This window comes from Montipora capricornis, chromosome 9 (genome assembly GCF_036669925.1).
Source record: "Montipora capricornis isolate CH-2021 chromosome 9, ASM3666992v2, whole genome shotgun sequence".
NCBI classification, from domain to species: domain Eukaryota; kingdom Metazoa; phylum Cnidaria; class Anthozoa; order Scleractinia; family Acroporidae; genus Montipora; species Montipora capricornis.
The window spans coordinates 38268516-38288515 of record NC_090891.1 but is presented as its reverse complement, the minus strand read 5'-3'; the positions used below and the strand labels follow the sequence as shown (position 1 = coordinate 38288515).

Here is a 20000-nt window from a genome sequence, read left to right as displayed (position 1 = left end):
TTCCAACATTATTTCCAACAGTCCAATAACTACATATGATAAACATCTGCACTAAACATACACTTTATGTACAATAATAATTAGTTCACTTGGGTAAAAGAATAATTAAGACAGCAAACCTTGTATTTTCTTGAATAACATGGTCCGTTTTCTGTTTCAGGGATGTCAATTCATCCTGAAACAAAAGCAAAGAATTTCTATCAAGAATAACTTCTTAGACAACTAAAACTAAATGTTGAGTAAAAATGATCCTGTGAGGAACTTTTAATTAAGATCTTTTAAATATCCTGTGTGTATCCTTCAGAAAAATTAAAGATCCTGGCAAGAAAGTTGAAAAATCCTTTATTAAATGTGCCAATTGACACACAAGCTGGCTTGGTCACAAACCTTTTTTGAAAAAATTAATTTCAGAAACTTTTGATAAGACTCACTGTGAGAGGCACAAGAAAACGTGCATTTAAGATAGACTGAACAATATATAAATTTACTGTCTCTTTTTCGTCAACAATTTGAAATAAATAGCCTAAAATTATTTTTACCTTCAAGAAAAACACTTGTTCCTGGTATGCCTTAATGTTGTTATCATACTCTGACAGCAGAGGTGAAAGAATACTGTCAAAATGGACAACAAAAATATTATGTGTCCAGATTCATAAAAACACAAATTTCAGAACAGTTACAAGCATAAGCTACCTTCCCTTCAATGGCATCTGAATCAAGAAATTAAAAAATAACATAGCAACAATTTTTTTCCACAGACACCTCATTTTCCTTTCCTGAAACCTTGATGGCGACATAGTTTTTCAGTGAGTGATTAACCCATTGACTCTCAGGGGTTCCCCATTGACGAGTAAAATCGTCTGGCGTTAGACAGAGTAAAATACTAAGTCTGGCTGGTTTAGGCCGGTTTGGACATCAAAGGGTTAAAGCAGTGTTTGGGGCAACCCTTTCAACAAAGTCATCAATAATTCATGAGAATGACATCGGCTTCCATTGATTCCAGCCTCGTAGCTGAAGGAACTACCGACGTTAAGTAAAGTTACTTTACCTTTACCTTTTACCAAGTACAGAGTAATGTCAAAAGTGGTGCCAGTCACCACAGCAATTTGTGGCATAATTATCATTATCTGACCATGTTCTCATTTCAGAGATCTCTTTATCTGATGGTAAGAGTACTTACCGGTATTTAAAGATTATGTATGTTTATCAAATTGTATCGTCAACAACCTTATTACCTGGAGTTTGTTATCCATGGTGGAAGAGGCTCATCACTCTGCAAAAGGAAAACTCGACTTTCAAACTACTTGATCCTTACTCTGGTGATAACTTTACACATGTACCAATGATTCATAATGATTAAAAATGCTTCAGGAATATTCAGCATTATATAGTGTGTCTATGTTTGGAGGAGCAACCCTCCTCTATGGGGGAACAGGGATGGCGCAGTGGTGAGAGCACTCGCCTCCCACCAATGTGGCCCAGGTTCGATTCCTGGACCTGACGCCATAAGTGGGTTGAGTTTGTGTTGGTTGTCTTCTCTGCTTCGAGGGTTTTTCTCCGGGTTCTCCGGTTTTCCCCCCTCAGCAAAAACCAACATAAGGCTGATTCCAGCTGGCTGTAAGCTGTGCTCCAAGGTCACACGTGGACCGGATAGCGGCTGCCAGAGGCGCCAATTTATGCTTTAGGTTCCACCTTGTTGAGCTGCATCGTTGCTGTACTTTGTGACGGTGATTAGCCACGACAATTATAATTCACATTCATTTGATACACGAATATCCTGTACTTAATATACTCCATAAAGGGGTTGAGTTACCGACAGGAGAGCAAACTGTTGAAGTCTTAGAAAAAGGCTTGTATTAACCAACCTGTGTTACTTTGCACAAAGATCCGCCAAATTCTACACAGAAAGTGTAGAGATCAAAATGACACACGGCAAACCCTTCTTCAGTTTATTTTTTCAAGGTTTTTCTTCATGTCAGCTGACATTTTGGAGAGTTGTAAATAGTTGTAATCATTTGGAAGAAAACACAATAAACTCTTTTAAACTGGAAGTCATCTATAGAGCCTTATTTAAGGTTCACCAAGTGAAGCTATGACCTTCGCAGTTATGAAAGCAATTTTTGCAATTGCGTAGAGAAGCCTGAAAAATTCAGGACTTCAACGGGGTTTGAACCCGTGACCTCGCGATTCCGGTGTGACGCTCTAACCAACTGAGCTATGAAGCCACTGACGTTGGGGGCTGGTTATTTGTGGGTAACCGTTCACAGTAGCACAGTCTGCACTGATAAAACAAGAAAGATGATGAATACTAGCAGACCTTCACTAGTGATGAGCCAGTACCTAGTATTCAAACTGCAAAAGGTGTTTGTTACCTGTACATCTGGTGCTTTAACAGGGAGGTACTTTTTCTGGTATTCCTGGAGTACTGCATTAAGTCTCTTAACTGCAAAACAAAGGAATTGTTTTGTTTTGAACAACATTATTGACTCTGTTAAGGTAAGTTTAATTACTGTAAATAGTGCAGGGTCACTTGTCTTAAAGTTACTAAATAGTAAAAATAATCGACATTAAATAATGAGGAGTGATTCTAGAATACGCGGCCACTTTTGATCGCCATAAAACATACTGCTCCCACACTCTCGCAGTCGTGCAATTCTGAATAATTCATGGTGTAAAACTAGTGCTCCCGCAGTCATGCAGACGAAAGGTAAGTGGATTTCAGGTGGTGGATAACTAGCGCTCCTGCAGTCCCACAGTCACGCAGTCGAAAGTTAAGTGGAATTCATGGGGCATATAACTAGTGCTCCCACATTCCCTCAGTCACGCAGTCGAAAGTTAAGTGGAATTCATGTGGTGTATAACTGGTGCCCCCACAGTCTCACAGTCACACATAATTATAACTACTGCCTTATCAGTGGGAGGAGCGGTGGCCTCATGGTTAGTGCGCTCGACTCCGGATCAAGTGGTCCGGGTTTGGGGCCTGGCCGGGGACATTGTGTTGTGTTCTTGGGCAAGACAATTTACTCTCACGGGGGCCTCTCTCCACCCAGGTGTATAAATGGGTACTGGCATAATGCTGGAGGTAACCCTGCGATGGACTGGCATCCCATCCAGGGGGAAGTATAAATACTCCTAGTTGCTTCATGCTACGAAAACCCGAGATAAGCGCCCGCCTGATGGGCCTTCTGGCTTGTAAGCAGTGACTTTGCCTTTACCCTTTATCACTGAAACGAGCACTTAGGCTTAATCAGTAAACGAGTGCTATATTCTTCACACTATCTCGTAAAAAGTGTAATTAACCGAACTGTAAATTGAAATCTAAAATTTTAAAAGGGTTTTCAGATTATTCTAAAAACCTGTTGAAAGCTTTATGCCAATTTGACGAGTGCGGGAGCGGCTTTGTAACAGTCTGGTGAAAACCGTATGGATTTGAGATTACTGTGAGACTGTGGGAGAGCGGGACTCTTCAACAGTCTGGCCAAAACCATATGCAAATAAGATGACTGCGGGACTGTGGGAGTAGGTTTTTAATCTCTAGATTTTAGTGGCCGGGTATTAAATTTCGAGAATCTAGCCAATTCTGGCAGTCTATAAGAAATATTAATTTTCGCCGTGAATGAAAGAAATATCATGACAAGATTTCAGTCAACGTCTTCAAAATGATAAAGACTGTTTAAATTGTGAGCTTGCATAAACATATCAATAAGTGGATTGCTAACATTCAGTGACTGTTGTCGCTGTTTGCAAATCAACAGCACTGTTTTAACCTTCAGTTACTAGTATCTGAAAAAATAAACATTTATTTTAGCTGACAACATATTGTCTTACACCGTCCATAACGTACCTTGATCTTGCAGAAATTTGATGTAATCTTCATCTTGTAAAGAGGAATTCATGATTAGTTGAAGGACGTACAAGGTCGAACGATCAAAACTCTCTACACCATCATCTTCATCGAGGAACTCATCGTCACCTGTCTCGGTCTGGTCTGAGATAGAGCCATACCTTACGGAATCGTGCTCAAACGAACAAATCTATTCCATCTATATGTTTAATCACGATCAATTAAAGTAAAAAGGAGAAAAAATAGCTACCAACAGTGAAAACAACCACAACTAACGACGCCATGATAATCCCCGACTGGCCAATCGAAAGAAGGGATTTCATAAAGCGTTTATTGGTTAAAATAATTGCTGTTTATGATTGGTTATTTTTGCATGAGCCCGGGGTTTTCGAATATTAATTTTGGATAAATTTTGTACGCTTCCTTTCTCGCTGCCTATATCTTTTTCTTTCCATTGCCTTTATGCAATAATACTGAATAATAATAAAAAATTGAGCAAACATTTTGTCCAAGTGTAACACATGTCCGAAGCTTACCATACCATACCGGGGGGTACATATGCTCATTGATCGTTTTCATAAATTGTATGTCGAGAAATGCAAACTATTCTTATAATCTGAAATCTCTTTGGCCACGATATAGGGCTGATAGCACCATTTCAAAATGTCCAAAGATATCGCAGGAAAAAAATATACCGTCTCGCCTTGAAATCGAGGCTACAGAGAGAACCTTGCTGGTGATTGGTTCTTGTTTTTGAAACCCTTGTGCAACGAGCAACGAACACCTCGGAAATTTTACACAGCAGTCGTCGAGTGTGTTTAGTATTGGCCGTTCACTCGTTATTACGTTAATTGAAACATGTTTCCGAAATCCAAAAGATTTCAAGATCCAGGTAAAGCCGTTTAAGAAATGAATTATTGAGCAAACTTAGTGCAATTATGGTTCATGCGTTTGCACCGTAGGGGATATGAATGACCATGAATGTCAAGCTTTGAGGGCGAGGAAATGCTGTGTATTAAAGCTTGTTTATTTCTCAGTCAGTTACATATGCATGTAAACAATCTTTTCAGCCTAATATTGCCGAGGCTTGTGCTGTTGCCGATTGGTTTAATTTTTGTCCGGTTGCCGGACCGGCACATCAGCGAGGTTTCCAATATATGTAACTTTAAAACTCGAGTTTAAATAAGTTAAAGGACGGTTAGAGCGTGTTAAGATTTTAAACAACTGAGGCTGTCGTGTTTCTCTCATCATAACAAACATAATTATCACCTCCTAGAGGTAAGACTCTCTCGTCTTCTAAGACGAACCAATGGTTCTTTCTAACCAAACTTTGGTGGCAGTCTGTGGAACATTAAAAACCCACAGTGACTGACTCAGTGCAGAGTTGGGAATATAGTCAGACAGGCATCTGTGATATCATATATTATTAAAAACTAGATCATTGTATAATGCATTTCTCAAGCTTTGATTGGCTTAGCCGTCATTGCATGTTAGCTATTATCACATTCTCTATCAGTAACTGAAGGCATCAGTTTTGTTGTTTTTACCAAATTTAAATAGGGAAGATTTATCCATAATTTGTGGGCGTTTTATTATAATTCCACTCGACCTTGTTGGATGTGAAGTGATTATAGCCAACTCGGCACTATGTGCCTCCTTGGCCATCTATCATCTGAGATCCAATGCATATTCGTGGAATAATAATTGTTAAATATAGAATTCTTTCATGGGTTTCTGACCTCCACTGACTAAAATTGTTGTCTCTGTCACATCACCTTCAGATGCTGCGATGGTACATAATGGCCTGTCATTTCAATAATGGTCGGGTCACTCTCCAAGTGCCAAAGACCTGAACTGTAGCAATATCTTTAAACAAACAAAAGAAATCTGGTCTAAGTTGCCTGTAATAGCTTTTGCCTCCTGGTCAGGTGGGCTTGATTAGATTGGAAGACAGTGTGTCATGAATGCATGTACTGACAAAATGCACCAATGCAGTCTCTTGGGTTGTAATGGATTGCACATCTTTCATCATTTGATTGAATGGGCAAGCAGCCTATTATAAAGGAAGTTGCAGACCAGATGGGCTTTTTCTTGAGTGCTTTATCAGATTATCTTTTAATTTATTTCCCAGTTTCTCAGGCACCCCCAGTTGGCTGTTATGATGTCCACAGTGGAAAGCAAGGCGGTGGGCTTGGGTTTGGCAAAGGCAAGCGCTTTGCAGACTTGAAAGGTCAGCTTTTTACTTCAAGAAACTCATAACGGTTACCTTATCTTTTGCTCTTCAGACTTAAAGCATGCCTTTTAACTCTATTTATGATTGCTAAAATAAAAATACATTTACCAATGAACGAATTAAGAAAGCGGCAAGAGTAAAGAAGGCATGTGCTTGCAGAATGTTGTATGGCACAACTTAATTGTACAATCACATAATTACGTGAAATTATTCGGAGGAGGAAAGATTTTTGAAAAGTTGAATTTAAAGATACGTTACATTTTACCTAAAATTGTAAGTGGTAGATAAACATTTTGGAAAATGTCTTTGGTTTATAGTGTGGAGCACCGCACTATTTATTTTTTTATTGAGGTAGCTAGACGCTGATAATAATAATAATATTGTCTAACATCCAGCCTTAAACAAAATCCCTAAGACATGGTAAGTGTCTGGTGTTAACATTACCAAACAATGCAATTCTTTTAGCGTAAGACTTTGGTTATTTTCAGACACAGGCCCTGGACCAGCATCAAATAGCAGTTTGCTTGGTATGTATTTTTAACCTTGGTAGCCGATGTTTGAAGGGAAAGGTGAGATTGGCATCAAGGAATTTCTACCCAGGAAGAGCTCCTCCTTTCCTCTTCCAACCTAGCTTTTTCTAGCTACCACAAGGGCTATTTTAGAACAGGCATTGTCTGCAAGGGACAGGCAGTTGAGTTTTTTTCAAGGAAATTTCTTTTCTCAGGAAGCTGACTTGAATGTATGACGAAATAGCAGCAGCCAGGAAAGCTTTTTACCTTTCAATTTTTTTTTCATTTTCATGCCATTTCATTAGAGTCAACTCATGCGTGCAGTCTGTTTAACTCTGAAAAGTTGATCCCGTTAAATAAAAACAAGCCACCTCCTAGAATTAGGGAAGAATAGGTATGGTTACCGGGTATTTGTAATGACCAGGAAATCGTTGTCCATTATCAAGTTGAACAATTAAGTTGAAGTTGAACTGAGTTTCACACTTTTTTGTCATCTGAACTTTTCAAATGTAGATGTCAGTTCTTGTAGCACATCGAGCCGGAATGACAGCAAATGCCCAGTAAGTTAAACTAATCATGATTTCAGTAGTCATTTTACATCATTGCTGACAAGTTCATTAAACCATTTTTGCTCTGAAATACTCTTCTCTCTGCATTGCTGCATGGTCAAATAACAAGGGGTTGGGTCAAATACATCCTGTAGATGTGGCCTTTGAGTGCAGCTTCAATCTGTAGTTATATTTCTACCTTAATTAAAGGGGCTATTTCACGCGAAATAATGGAAATTTCATGACACCAAAATGCTCAAAAAGTAGATGAAACAAACTGCAAACTGACCTCTTAAAACTGTTGAACAACATAAAAGAAATACAGCAAAAGGAAAGAGAAGCAGGGAAGGACACAAATGGACAAGATTGAACGGCCCGACATTTTTCAAGTGATTACATGGAACTAAAGATTTCCCCAAAACGCCTTGAAATAACGTGTCAGGAGCAGCACCTTTAATTTTGGCAAAATTATGCATCATGATGATAAAAGGCAAATAAGGGAGAAAGGAAGACAAATTTTAAAATGATAGAATCCTAATGATAAATTAATATAATAATAAAATTATTATTTGAAGACCATATGTATTAAATATAATAGTGAACAAATAGAAGGTCATTTGTTTGAATTCATACTTCAATTTATACCATCAGTTTAAAAGCAGGGATCCAGTAGAATAGTTCCCATTCTTTTATAGTCCAGTTTTAACTTATCAATAATTTAAAAGTGGCAGCCGGGAAGATTTCTAAATTTGTCGTATTGCATACAGCTGTTTGCCACCCCTCTACCCCTAAAAAAGGGCAGGAAGGTATCTTGTTCGACGCCTAATCCTAAGGAAGAGTGCTCAGACACAGAAAATGAGGTCAGTATAAACAATATTTCAAGTCTTAGGACTTATTAGTTACTCAGGTAACTATAAATAAACTTGATACATTTAGATTTAATTAAGAACTCCATCGCTTATGTGGAGGTTGAGTGCATGAGACACCCAGGAGATTCCACTATTGGCAGCCAGCTCCTAGTTGGAGACTGCTCCCATGTGAAGGAAATCCTGGAAACCCAGCCATGAGCCCCTGTGCAACACCAGAGACAGGCACCTGTCATACTGATAAAAACAGTAGGGAAAGGGAGGGGAAGGAAGGGAAGGGGGATTAACCCACTGACTCTCAGGGGTTCCCCATTGACGAGTAAAATCGTCTTTTGTTAGACAGAGTAAAATACTAGGTCTGACCAGTTTCGGCCGGTTTGGATGCCAAAGGGTTAACTGCTTAAAACCCTCCACAAATAAACTTTTTTCTACTACACAACTAACAAAACAGGAAATCACAGCGTGTGTACTGACCTGACAATGCTCAGCTGACCACAACTGGCACTAAGTGCTCTGGTTATTGACTCCATTAAATTACATTTTGGCTTTGCCAGAATCATCAAGCATCAAGCAAGCACAGGGCTCTAATTGGTTACAATAGGTACAAAACACAGGTCACAGGTCTCTGTTTTACCAAATACAGAAACAAACCTAAACATTCATTTTAGCTAACCTTTGGCCTAAAAATTGTTGTTTTTAGGTCTAATTAGGCCTAAAGGCCTAAAGGTAGCTTTATTAATTTAATGTTTAGGTGTGTGTTATGTTTCTGTATTTGGTAAAACAGAGACCTGTGACCTGTGTTTTGTACCTGCCAGTTCTAATCACAAGTTGTCTTAAGGTCCTGAGTGGCAAGTTGCTTGCAACACCTGGGGCACAGGCAGTACTTGCTGCTCTTCCAAATCTCTGGAATAAATCTACCAAATGCAGTAGCCTTGAAGTTTTTATTTAGTTTTAATGTGATCTTAAGATCTACCTCTTCATCTAGGCTTTTAACTAAACATCCTTTTAGTTTTATAGTGAAGTCTAACTTGATTTACATGTATATTGAAAACTCGGTAAATTAGTGAAGAACAGCTCATCTCCACAGACAGTCGGTTGACAGGCCCCCCAAGACCGACAGTTTTTTTCAACAGCTGTGAATTATAGCGAGATTCAAAACACTTTTGATAAATGTTATAGTTTCACTTTAATCTGAGTTTAAAACAAAACTGTTACAGTGGATTTATGGAAAGTATGTAAGATGAGAGTTTCTAGTCGTTTTACTAGCAAAACATTAAATTTTGTGTGATGTTTTGTGGGCCTCTAGCCAAGTGTCGGTAATGTGTTGGTAATCTGTCTGCCAACAGTCCACCAACTGTTGGTGCAGGTGAGCTGTTCTTCACTTTTACCGAAAAATCATTTGTATTACATTTTACAAACTCATGGGTTAGTCTCAAGTTTGTAAGACCTTAGTGTGATACAACACTGATGTGAATTTTGTAGTCTACTAGCAAGCCTTATAATAAAACATTATTGTAAAGCATATTGATTTTTATGTGCTTGTTATAATTTGTGCTATATATTTTCTTCTTTGTTATGAAATCCACAAATTTTAAGTCAAAATGCTTGTGATATGCAAATGAATTTATTGTATTGATGTTACTAATATTGTGTCATTCTACCAATCTGAAAGATTGAAAAGCTTTTGTCTGAGAGAAAAGAACTTGAAAATAGACTTTGCACGACACAATTGGAACTTCAAAATCTGGAAAAACAATTTCAGGTATACATGTATGACATTTGTCTTCTACAGTTACAATGTAATAAAAATGCATTTAGCTTTAAGGTTTTAATTTGTTCCTCAAACAACAAACGCTTTTGATAACTAAAGATAGCAACGGCATTAAGAAAAACTGTAACCTTTGATAATTACCAGAAATGCAATATTTGTGATTTTCATGCACCAATGGAACTTGAAGAAAATTAGAAAAAATTGAATCGAATAAATTTGAACCTCCAAGATCCAGCTGGATGCTCTTCATTTGGGCATCAATTATTGTTTTGCGGTTGAACATATGTTAAGTGATGTGTTTTCTTGCAACTTGAAAGTTCTTTTGAAAAGGAGTGTACATCCTGTTCCATACTTTGGGTGAGCCTAATGAACACTTTATATGGCAATTATGTAACTAATGCAAACATTCAATTCCTCAGTTTAGTAGACGTAAAATTAACATAAAACTCACAAACTTTGATCAACAGTCAGTGTTAAAAGAAAAAGTTGACCATGAGTCAGCCCTTTCTGGTCTTCATAAAGAAGTACAAGATCTGAGAGAAGAAAAGGAGCTCATGCTAGCAAAAGTACAAGTAAGTGGTCAATAGACCAAATCCGCAAACTCAATGATGCACCAGTTCAAATTTCCAGTGATTTAAGATTTTTTTTTGTATTGTATTTGCATTATAATGTAGCATTCACATTTAAATGATATGGACGGAATACCTGGAACAAAACGTTTCATTCCCAAAGGGTTTGAAATGGGTCCAACAATCTTTGGTTACAACACTGAGTGAGCCGATTTGGTCTAATATTATTTTTTACCAAAAAATAAGTAGCTTATGATAATATTATTTACAGACACATTGGTTAATGATATTCATGACTTCTCTCGGGATAGGGGCCTGATTTTGCTTGAAAAGTACTTTAAATTTGTTTTAAACAGGAAAATCTGACTGCAATTAGTGACCTCGCAAGACTGGAGGAAGAAATCAAAACACTCAAGGTTCAACTGCACGAGAAAGATGGGGTAAGTAAGATGGAGATTTTTCGGTTTTACTTAGATTTCAGAAGTATGTAACTGTACTAATTTTCACTTTAATGTGAATCTAAAGGCTGTGTTAATGTGTTTTATTTTTCTAATCCTGTAGGTGATTTCTTCGCTCAAACTGCAATTGAGTTGTGCTGCTGAAAATTCTAAAGCTGATCTTGAGTTAGAGAAGGAGAAAAACAAGGTTCTCAATGCAAGAATCACTTCATTAGGTTTGTGAACGATTCAAGTTCAAGGTCGCCGAGACAATGACAGTATACGTTTTCAAAAAATTTTAAAAACCAGTTCAATTTTGATTTTTTTTTCTTTGCCTAAGATTCATAATCATAATCTGAAACAAAGAAAAATCAAAATTTAATTGGTTGAAAAGTTTTTGAACCAGGAATAAATTTGAACTGTAACATATACTTTCAATGTTTCCTTGGTGAACATTTGACATTGTTACATTGGCCAATGACGGTGGGCCCAGTTGTTCAGAGCCTGATTAAGCTAATTTTGATTTAATGAACGTAAATTGCAGTTTATATATGAAAAAAATCCACAAGCTTTTTGAACCTTCAATTTTGACTTGTACTTTTGTTTCCCTTCAGCATAAAATTACATCGTATCGGCTTTTTTGACGGCAAAATTAAAATCCTGGTTCGTATTAAGTTAATCACGTATCATACAGTTGTGTTAATTGGCTTTCGAACAACTGAACCATGGTCTCCAAACGCGTACACAGTCTCTTGTCTTTTGATGCCAAGCCATATCGAAAAACGTTTTCCATCAATATAATTTTGTAACTGAAGCAGAGTAGGTATCCTAAGTGAACGCTTGCAGAGCGTCTTGTTGTTTCTTTTTCAGAAGGAGCAGTATCCAATGTTTCAAAAGACAGAGATGAAGTGGAAGAAGCAAACCAAAAGCTTCATGGTAATTAATCCGAAAAAAAAGAAAAATGCTTTTACTTGGTGAAAGTTGTCTTTAAACTATCAGCTACCGCTGGACTGAAATGTCGAGGGAATCTTAGGGTGCGTGCGATTGACCCTATTCCAGAATAAGAATACGTGGAGTGATGATTTAAAACGGTATGTCAGTCGCTTTTGAAGCAACAAGGATAATAACATATGTTTAAAATAGCATTTTAGCAAGTGTTTGATAATTTTAATGTGAATCTCCATAAAAACGAAGGATTTCTAACTTCTATTCCATGTATTCCTATTCCTGAATACGGTCAATCGAACGTGCCCTTAGGGTGCGTTCGATTGACCTTATTCCGAAGGTTTACTTTTAAAAAGGTTTACTGCTAAAAATTACACCTAACAGAATTTGATGCTATCAGGATACAAAGGAGAACTTTCCATCGTTTCCCATCAAAATATTTAACAGAGGCATCTTCCTAAATTTACATCCGAAGAAAAATCTGGAGGTTATTCCGTTAATTCTTATTCCAGAATAGCGTCAATCGAACAAATAGCATAAAAGTTAGGGCTGACCACAACACAGTTCAAACTGAGTTGACTGGGGTATTGGTCGTCTTGCCATCTCAGTTAACTCGCTACTAAGTATTGGTCCTTGATAACTTTGTGGTTACGAACTGGTGGGTGGTGAGTCTTCTCGTTTGTGCGGTGACTGTGAATCTTGACATCCTGCCTGTGTTGATGTCTTTCAGGCCCACTCCAACTTCTCATTCGTCCCATGTAAGGTAATCCAAGAGAGTCCTGGATTCCAGATTCCACGCTGTGGATTCCGGATTCCGGATTCCGGATTCCATGTCTGTCGATTCCGGATTCCAAGCTGTGGATTCCGGATTCCATGTCTGTGGATTCCAGATTCTACATCCATGGATTCCGGATTCCATGGATTCCGGATTCCATGGATTCCATTAGCTGGATTCCGGATTCCACAGACCAAAATTACCTGGATTCCGGATTCCGGATTACCTTACATGGGGCGATCTCATATCTTTGTCCCTTCCTTTTGGTCTCGAAACGTATCTATTTTGGCGTTAGGGTGAACTATTTACACAGTGAGGTAGAGTGGTCAATCAAAACAGAGTTTGTAATTGAAAATCTAAACATCCATGAGATGCAGAAACAAACTTGTGAACACGTGAACCTGAAGTATCGCAAATCATAATGCTGACAAACACAAAAGCCAAGGAAATGGGTCATAAATATGAAGTTATGACTATCTGAATGATTTTGGGTTAGATTAAAGCGATGTATCAAAAGATCTCTCCGTGTTAATGAGTAATGTAAACAATCTTCGCACTGGTTATTGGCTTAACCAGGAACCTAGTAACTGCCGAGGTTCACATGTAACACAAGTAAAAGAAGATTCACGGGAAACGGAATGTGAAATGTCATGCAGTGGCATTTGAAGGTAAAATAGGTATTTGTAGACTTAATGTTTCGATGTATTTCGCGAGTAAACAAGTTTCTGTGCTTCTCTTTAATGGTTAATAGTCCTTGACAGGCTTCTCGCTCTTCAGAGACTTTGCGTCCATATTTCTATCTTTATTTCTCGAGTTTCAATAGACGAAGCGAAATAAGTGACCCACACTATAGTATTTTATCTTTTCTCCTGCCCTTACCATCCCGGAAACGAAACGCTATTTCTTTTTTTGAAATAGTTCCTTTTTAAAACGATGTTTCAGATTTGGTGTCTCAACTGCGAAATGAAAATATTCAGCTGAGAGAAAGACTTGGAGAAACGGAGATTCAACTAGAGGTATACTTGTTTACTCAGTCGTAGCTTATTAAGCAGTTGATTTAAAGATGGAGACAAAAAAGGACATTTTTTCCTTGCCTTAGGGCCGGGTCGCACTAGGCTACAATATCCGAAAAAAAAAAAAAATGGCAAACCCAATTTTTTGTTCGGTATCCTAACAAAAGAATCGGCCTGCCCAGAGGCAAGACACCGGCTCCTCTGAAGTTTGGAAGAGTTCGACAAAAGTTCTCGCACGTCGGTCCGCAAGTGCGACCGTGCCCTTTAATAGTTTCGAGATACTCTTCGACTGACATACTTTGCAGGGACTTATATAAAAATGGGGCAGTTGCTTCTTTGTGGCTTGAGGGAGATGAAGAAATAACATCCTTAAGTATTCGTCGTCTTTTGAAAAGACGACGAATACTCTTTTTTTCAAAATATGAACGTCTAATTTTGGAGCTGAGGCTGAACGTTCTTATATATTTTTACGATGTGAGGCTGAAAACGTACTTAAATTTACACCAGACTTTGTTTCACCTGGTGACTTTGATGGTGTTGAAGTTATTTTGGAACGATTATAAGTGAGAACTGCTCATTATTACAAACTGAAATCCGTGCTGCACGTGCAGCACGATTATTTATGTTCTTTTAACCAATAATATCCTTGTTTCCTGGCGTTGTCGTGGACGTCGTCGTCGTAGATCTTAAGGCCCCTATTGTACTCTCACGTCGTCGTTAAAAGTTTTCTTTTTTTTTTTCGTTTCATGTTGTTGTTTTGAAGAAGACGAAGAAATACTGTAATGCGGGCTGCACATGGAGCACGCATTTTAGCTCATACTCTCCCTACTTTTTTGTTCACGTGGATACGTACATGTGGAAGCTCTTGCTAAGCATGTGTCGTACCGTTATTAGGGAGCTTACAGGGAGCTTAAGATCTACGAGGACGACGTCGACGAAAATGGCACAAAACAATGATATCATTGGTTAAAAGAGCATAAATAATCGTGCTGCACGTGCAGCACGGATTTTAGCTGATATTTTTGCGGTTCTCTGCATGACGACGACGTGAAATCACTCAATTTTAGGTTTTGACGACAACGTGAGCATGCAACAGAGAATCTTTCATTCTCTATTTTCAGTCTGAAACCGCTCGTACCAATTTATTTTTAGGATACTTCGCCCACATTGTACGAAGTGAACGTGATGGAATAATCGCCAAAGACTTTTACTAGAGCAAAGTCCTATTTTGAGGTGACGTTTTCGTCGACGTCGCCGTCGTAGATCTTAAGGTCCCTGTACGAAACGAGGACGACGACGGTTACGAGGACTTCATTTAAAAATACAAGTTCGCGTTATTTATATCACTACGAAACTATTTCATGTCGTTTCGCGTTAAAAATGTGTAGTAACTGTCGAGGAATTAAACTGGTATGAGTGGGTTAGAAGCGTAGAGAGAGAACTGAAAATTCATCGTCATGTGCTAACGTCCTCCACAGAACCTTAAATTTGGTCATTTCACGTCGTCATTTAGGAGATGACGGCAAAGAAATGTACCAAAATGTAAAACGCACGTGCAGAGCGTGCAGAGCCATTGTTTTTGCTCACTAAAGCTATTGTTTTGTAACGTCTTCGTTGCCGTCGGCGTCGTCGTTTCGTAAGCTCCCTATGCGGTTGACGTCTTTGTTGTCCCTGCTCTCTAAGTCAAATTTGAGCTTATGTTCCGAGAACGTGAGTACTCGACGATAAATTTTTATTTTTATTTTTATTTTTCCTGGTATTAGGTTAGACACTTCAAGTATGTCTTCAAGTATAAATTACATATTTGCAATGCAGTGTTGGTGTAGTAAGCTATGATATTTATCTCCCTCAGGATATCCGTGCGAAATTGGCGAGATCTTTGACTGAAAGTGGGAACAAGATCCATTCACTCGAAGAGATGTTGAACAGGGAAGTGATGGTAAGTATAACATTAATTTCGCCTTCTCGTGTGCCTCACTTCCACCTCATCTGTGGGATTAATGGTTATGTGCTCTTATCTCTTCCAGAAAAGTCGCGAATTTAGTGAGAAACTTGAGATTTCTTTAAAACAGAGTGCAGAGAATTTTCATGAAGCTGAATCGAGGATTTCCCAGCTTAAAGAAACAAATGAAAACTTAGAAAACAAGAACCACGATTTAGAAGCTAAATTAATGGAACTGGTTGAAAGAAAGCAACTTTTGGAGGAAAAAGAAAGGTATCAAGAAAGGCTATTCTAAACATGAACAAGATGAAAATTTGGGTTTATCAAACGCAAACGAGTTGATAAAGTGATTTCAGACATTAACCCGTCGACCCCTGGGAGTGAGACTTAACGCTAGACGATTTTACTCGTCACCCGAGCCAATGTGTTGTATTGCAAAACGTTTCCAAACCATTCACCTTATTCCAAAATGCTGCCATTTTAGTATCCTTTTGTTTCCATGCAAATTGGCCCTTATGGTCTCGCTTTCAAACGTAAAATTCGAAAGAATATTTAACCTCGAACGAGGCTATAAGGGCAATTTGCATGGAAACAAAAGAATACTAAAATGGAGGCCATTTTGGAATAAGGTGTATTTGCACTTGGTATTTTTTACAAAGCATTGAGCGGTTAAGGCTTAATAACAGTTCAGCCAACTGAGGAAGTAATGATCAGGAAGAAAGGAAGTTTCTTTTTAAAGTGTCTAGTCTTCTAGCGCTGGGACACTAATTGGGGACAGTGTAAATGGAAATCAACGAATTAATGCAAGTCAAATGAAATGTTGGTTTATAGGAGAGGGGAAAATCGGAGTTCTCGGAGAAAGACCTTTCGGAGCAGAGTAGAGAAACAACAAACTCAACTCACATATGACCCCGAGTCTTGGAGTTAAACCCGCAACCTCGTTCCCAGGGCTCTCTTTTCTGCCTCTATTGTCGTTGAGAGAGACCCTGGGAACGAGGTTGTTAAACCCAGGCCACATTTTGTGGGAGGCGAGTGGTCAGCCCTGCACTACTAAAAGCTCATGTTTATATGAAGCCTTACACTCTGTAGAACAGAATCCCGAACGGAGATTTTCTCGAGTTGCCAAGAAACGCCTTTTCTTGCCTTTTTGCCGTGATACCTTCTCGCTTGTGTTTGTACCCAGGTCTTTATCAGCGGAGAATTTATCATTGCAAAGCAGAATTGAGAAGTGTAAAACCGATTATGGACAGCAGCTGTCTATTGCCAACGACCAAGTGGAATCGTTGCAGAAAGAGCTGCAAAGGTATGTTTTTTTTTTCCTCAAAGAATGTTGATGACGACATGATGGAGATGATGATAATAACCACATCGTTGACAGAGACGATAACGGCGTTTAGCACAAGTTAATATCCGTCTTGAGCTCGCCGACTTGTAAATTTCGACGTCCAAACACTCGCGTGTTTTGGACAGAAATCTCAGTCGAACTTTTAGTCGTATAAACGTAGTCCAATCCCCAACAGTCCCTAACAACCCGCCGGCTGCAATGGGTACTGAAGTTCTTTGGCAAATTTACGTAGCACTGCTACCTTTAGAGTGAGCTTGGACTGTCAACTCTTTCCTTCCTTCTCGCCGCGTCTTGCTTTCCCTCGTCAAACTTTTATGTGTAGGTAACCGTAAGTTATGAATAAATTGCTGTTTATCAATCCATCCCATGCAGGAGTGAGGAGGTGATGACACAGAATATGAGATCACTGACAGAAAAATACCAAGACCTGGAAGAGTCTTACAGTAAGTGCAGTCATGTGCAATATTCCAGAATACGGAATTAATTTTTTGACACATAAACCAGGATTAGCTCAGTCACTGAGTGGGTATATAGTAGAGATATCTATCCGGTCACAAACTCTTTTTTCCTCCTCTGATCAAAGTTGTTGAAGCAATCAAACTAGGGAAGTTTTTCTTGGGGGTGGGGTGGCAGAGCACGTTTATCCCTTACAGAGACCCGACAAAATATAAAACAAACTTAAGTTTTCATTTGTTGGCGTCACACGCTGACTCGGTTTTGGCGCGAAATGCTCATCCCTGGCTTTCTCCTGCGCGTGGAAGTCCGTTCCCAACGCCAGAAAATACGACTTGTGGGTGGCTAGTCCTGTTGCGGGACTCCCTCTTACCCTCCCCCCCCCCTCCCCCCACCACCTTTAAAGCAAACTTGAAATGTTGTTTCATTTATCTGTTACTTATTCAACGGTTAATCTTTCCCAGAGGAAAAATACGGTTAGCTAAAAATTCATTCGTGAAAGCAAGAACAATGATTTATCAATTGTGTCTTCAGAAACAGTTGAAAAACTGAATAATTCTATAAGAGTAGTTCGCCTAAATTTCCTAAACTCGGTTAACGAACAGGATGTTTTGCAGTCTTGCTTCTTCTTTGTCTACTTCAATTCTTATCTGTAGCGGGGTTCCGGTCTGATGTGGAGAAAGAGAAGGAGCTGATTCTAGCGGAGTTGGAGGTCACGAAAGATTCTCTCCAGAAAAGGTCAGAGCGTTAGCTTCGTGTCCTTGGGAACTTCTGTTAGTTAAACAATATGGCTCATTCCATTATATCGTGATGCCCATGGGACTGCCGCTGCTTGTAGAGGAAATGTGCCTTATACAAAATTAACGGAGCTTTTGACGGTGATAGCTTCCGAATATGTAAGGTGCCTGGTGTTTTTGAATAATTTAGGAACATGGATAGTTACCTAAATTGTGGAAAAAGGGATCAAAGAATATAAAGCTTTAACAGCAGGCAACGTAACGCATTGCTAGGGATCCATCAGCGCGAAGAACAAGTTCGAAATTAGTAATAAGCTTCAAGGCTCACTTTTAACCGACAGGCTTTTCGACCGTGTGATTCGCCGCATTGTTAATCATAGCGATCTGATTGGATGAATTTTAGCTTTGACGAGATTTTCATGTATGAAAATTGTTCCACGGGAATCAATTCCTGTATAGGGTGAACGAAAGCTTTTGAGTTTTTAAACTAAAAAGCGCAGGTACACCCAAATATTTTTCGTTATTTAATGGGTATTTCCACTCGTAGCGAACCCCTTTACAAATTTCGCCTTCACAAAGCCCGTCCTCAGCATTAACACCCTAGTAAATTCGGCATTATTTGGAGAACAAAAAACTGCAAATTCTTCAGGGAACAAGGACAAACCCTTCTTTAAACCGTCATGTGTATCACTGGTATATTTTTCTTCCCCGGATTATTCAGCCGACAGGAGAGCGAACAACAACAAAACACTTGCGTGTTTCTAAAACGACAAAGCGAGAAACTGCAGATGGAATGTGACCAATTGAACGATCAAGTTGAGAACTTAAAGGTACATTGAAGAGATTTATTTAACGATGACAAGGCGGGCAAAAGTACTTGAAAAAAAAATTTCCCGTCTCCTTCCAAGGATTGCGACTTTCAACGTCTGTCTTTTACGCAAGACTTTGTCACCTAAACCCAGTTTATTGGCCTTTTGTCACGAGTCTCCTATAGAGGTAGAGCCTCCGAACTAGCAATCGGAATATTGTTGGTTCGACTCTTGCGAAAGAGCATTTGGATTTTTTCCCAGTATCCCCGAGTAACCGATCAAAAAATTCGTCTGACTCTCCGCCGAGGTTAACGACTTCTGTCCAGGAGAACTCGACTTTTTTTTAGAGAGTGCTCGAATCGTTGTTAAGTCCTCATTCACGAAGCTGGCTGCAAATTCTCAACAATTTGAATGTGTCATGCTTTAAAAAGTTTGAACTGCAGATAGCAAACACAACGGCTTTACCTGCGCTAAGAATGTAGCCTGCAAAAATTTCCAAGCCAAACATATACCAAGGCAATCACAAAATCACTTTCCAAACACATTTTACGAACTACTCTCTCAAGAGAAATGTCACGGTTGCTTGTTTTCCTGCCTTGGTCTCCAACTTTTCGTGAATTTTTCGTTTTCAGACTGAAGCAGAATCGCTGAAACGTGAACTGTCGAAGCGCCAAGAAGACGTCGATTTGGCAAAGGTGAGCAAATTTAAAACTGCAGCTATAATTTGCTTTTGTCCACGGTGACAGAAAGCGGCAATGTGGGAAAAGTATGCTAAAATAAACTAAAACAGTTGAGTTGAATTTCACGATGTAGAATATCGAGTAGGGCGGCATTAAAGAGCGAACTTTCCATCTAGTATTAACAAAGAGACTAACATGCGCGAAGTTAAGATTGACGTTAAATAAACAAGGTACGGTAATTTGTAACAAAACGTCATGTGGACATGTGTAAACCATTGCCAGCTGTTTAAAATGTAGGTATAGACTACTGGAGAAAAACTAAGCAGTAGAGGGATCTCAAAGTTGGACATTTTTTGAGTATGAACTTGTTGTCAGTTTCCAGTCTGGTAAGAATTTAATTTTGCGCTGGATATAAAAACGTTTGAAGGCAAGTTTAGTCAAGTAATGCAAGCTTCCAAATGTCAACGTAAGTGCTGTATTTGTGTTATTGCGTCACGGCTTTGTTTGTTATAGGCGGAACTTAA

General features: G+C 38.9%; 2 protein-coding genes across 2 annotated transcripts in view; one reads left to right on the top strand and one right to left on the bottom strand.

Annotated features, from left to right (window-relative positions):
• The window catches only part of LOC138014912 (sodium channel and clathrin linker 1-like), a 32063-nt gene extending 27921 nt beyond the window's left edge, over positions 1-4142 (bottom strand). Inside the window, exons 1-5 of the mRNA XM_068861793.1 lie at positions 3845-4142; positions 2373-2443; positions 1236-1273; positions 540-612; positions 120-175 (exon numbers count right to left, since the gene is read on the bottom strand). Of these exons, the coding sequence (XP_068717894.1) occupies positions 120-175; positions 540-612; positions 1236-1273; positions 2373-2443; positions 3845-3896 (290 nt within the window). The 5' untranslated portion in view covers positions 3897-4142. The remainder of the gene's footprint in view (positions 1-119; positions 176-539; positions 613-1235; positions 1274-2372; positions 2444-3844) is intronic.
• A 472-nt stretch (positions 4143-4614) lies between these two features.
• The window catches only part of LOC138014911 (hyaluronan-mediated motility receptor-like), a 33611-nt gene continuing 18225 nt past the window's right edge, over positions 4615-20000 (top strand). Inside the window, exons 1-19 of the mRNA XM_068861792.1 lie at positions 4615-4736; positions 5976-6074; positions 6566-6604; positions 7100-7146; positions 7902-7994; positions 9673-9762; positions 10239-10343; positions 10697-10780; positions 10902-11013; positions 11648-11713; positions 13440-13513; positions 15363-15449; positions 15538-15725; positions 16636-16755; positions 17170-17240; positions 17907-17988; positions 18709-18817; positions 19429-19491; positions 19990-20000. The exon at positions 19990-20000 is cut by the window's right edge and continues 79 nt beyond it. Coding sequence (XP_068717893.1) covers positions 4703-4736; positions 5976-6074; positions 6566-6604; positions 7100-7146; positions 7902-7994; positions 9673-9762; positions 10239-10343; positions 10697-10780; positions 10902-11013; positions 11648-11713; positions 13440-13513; positions 15363-15449; positions 15538-15725; positions 16636-16755; positions 17170-17240; positions 17907-17988; positions 18709-18817; positions 19429-19491; positions 19990-20000 — 1574 coding nt within the window. The 5' untranslated portion in view covers positions 4615-4702. The remainder of the gene's footprint in view (positions 4737-5975; positions 6075-6565; positions 6605-7099; positions 7147-7901; positions 7995-9672; positions 9763-10238; positions 10344-10696; positions 10781-10901; positions 11014-11647; positions 11714-13439; positions 13514-15362; positions 15450-15537; positions 15726-16635; positions 16756-17169; positions 17241-17906; positions 17989-18708; positions 18818-19428; positions 19492-19989) is intronic.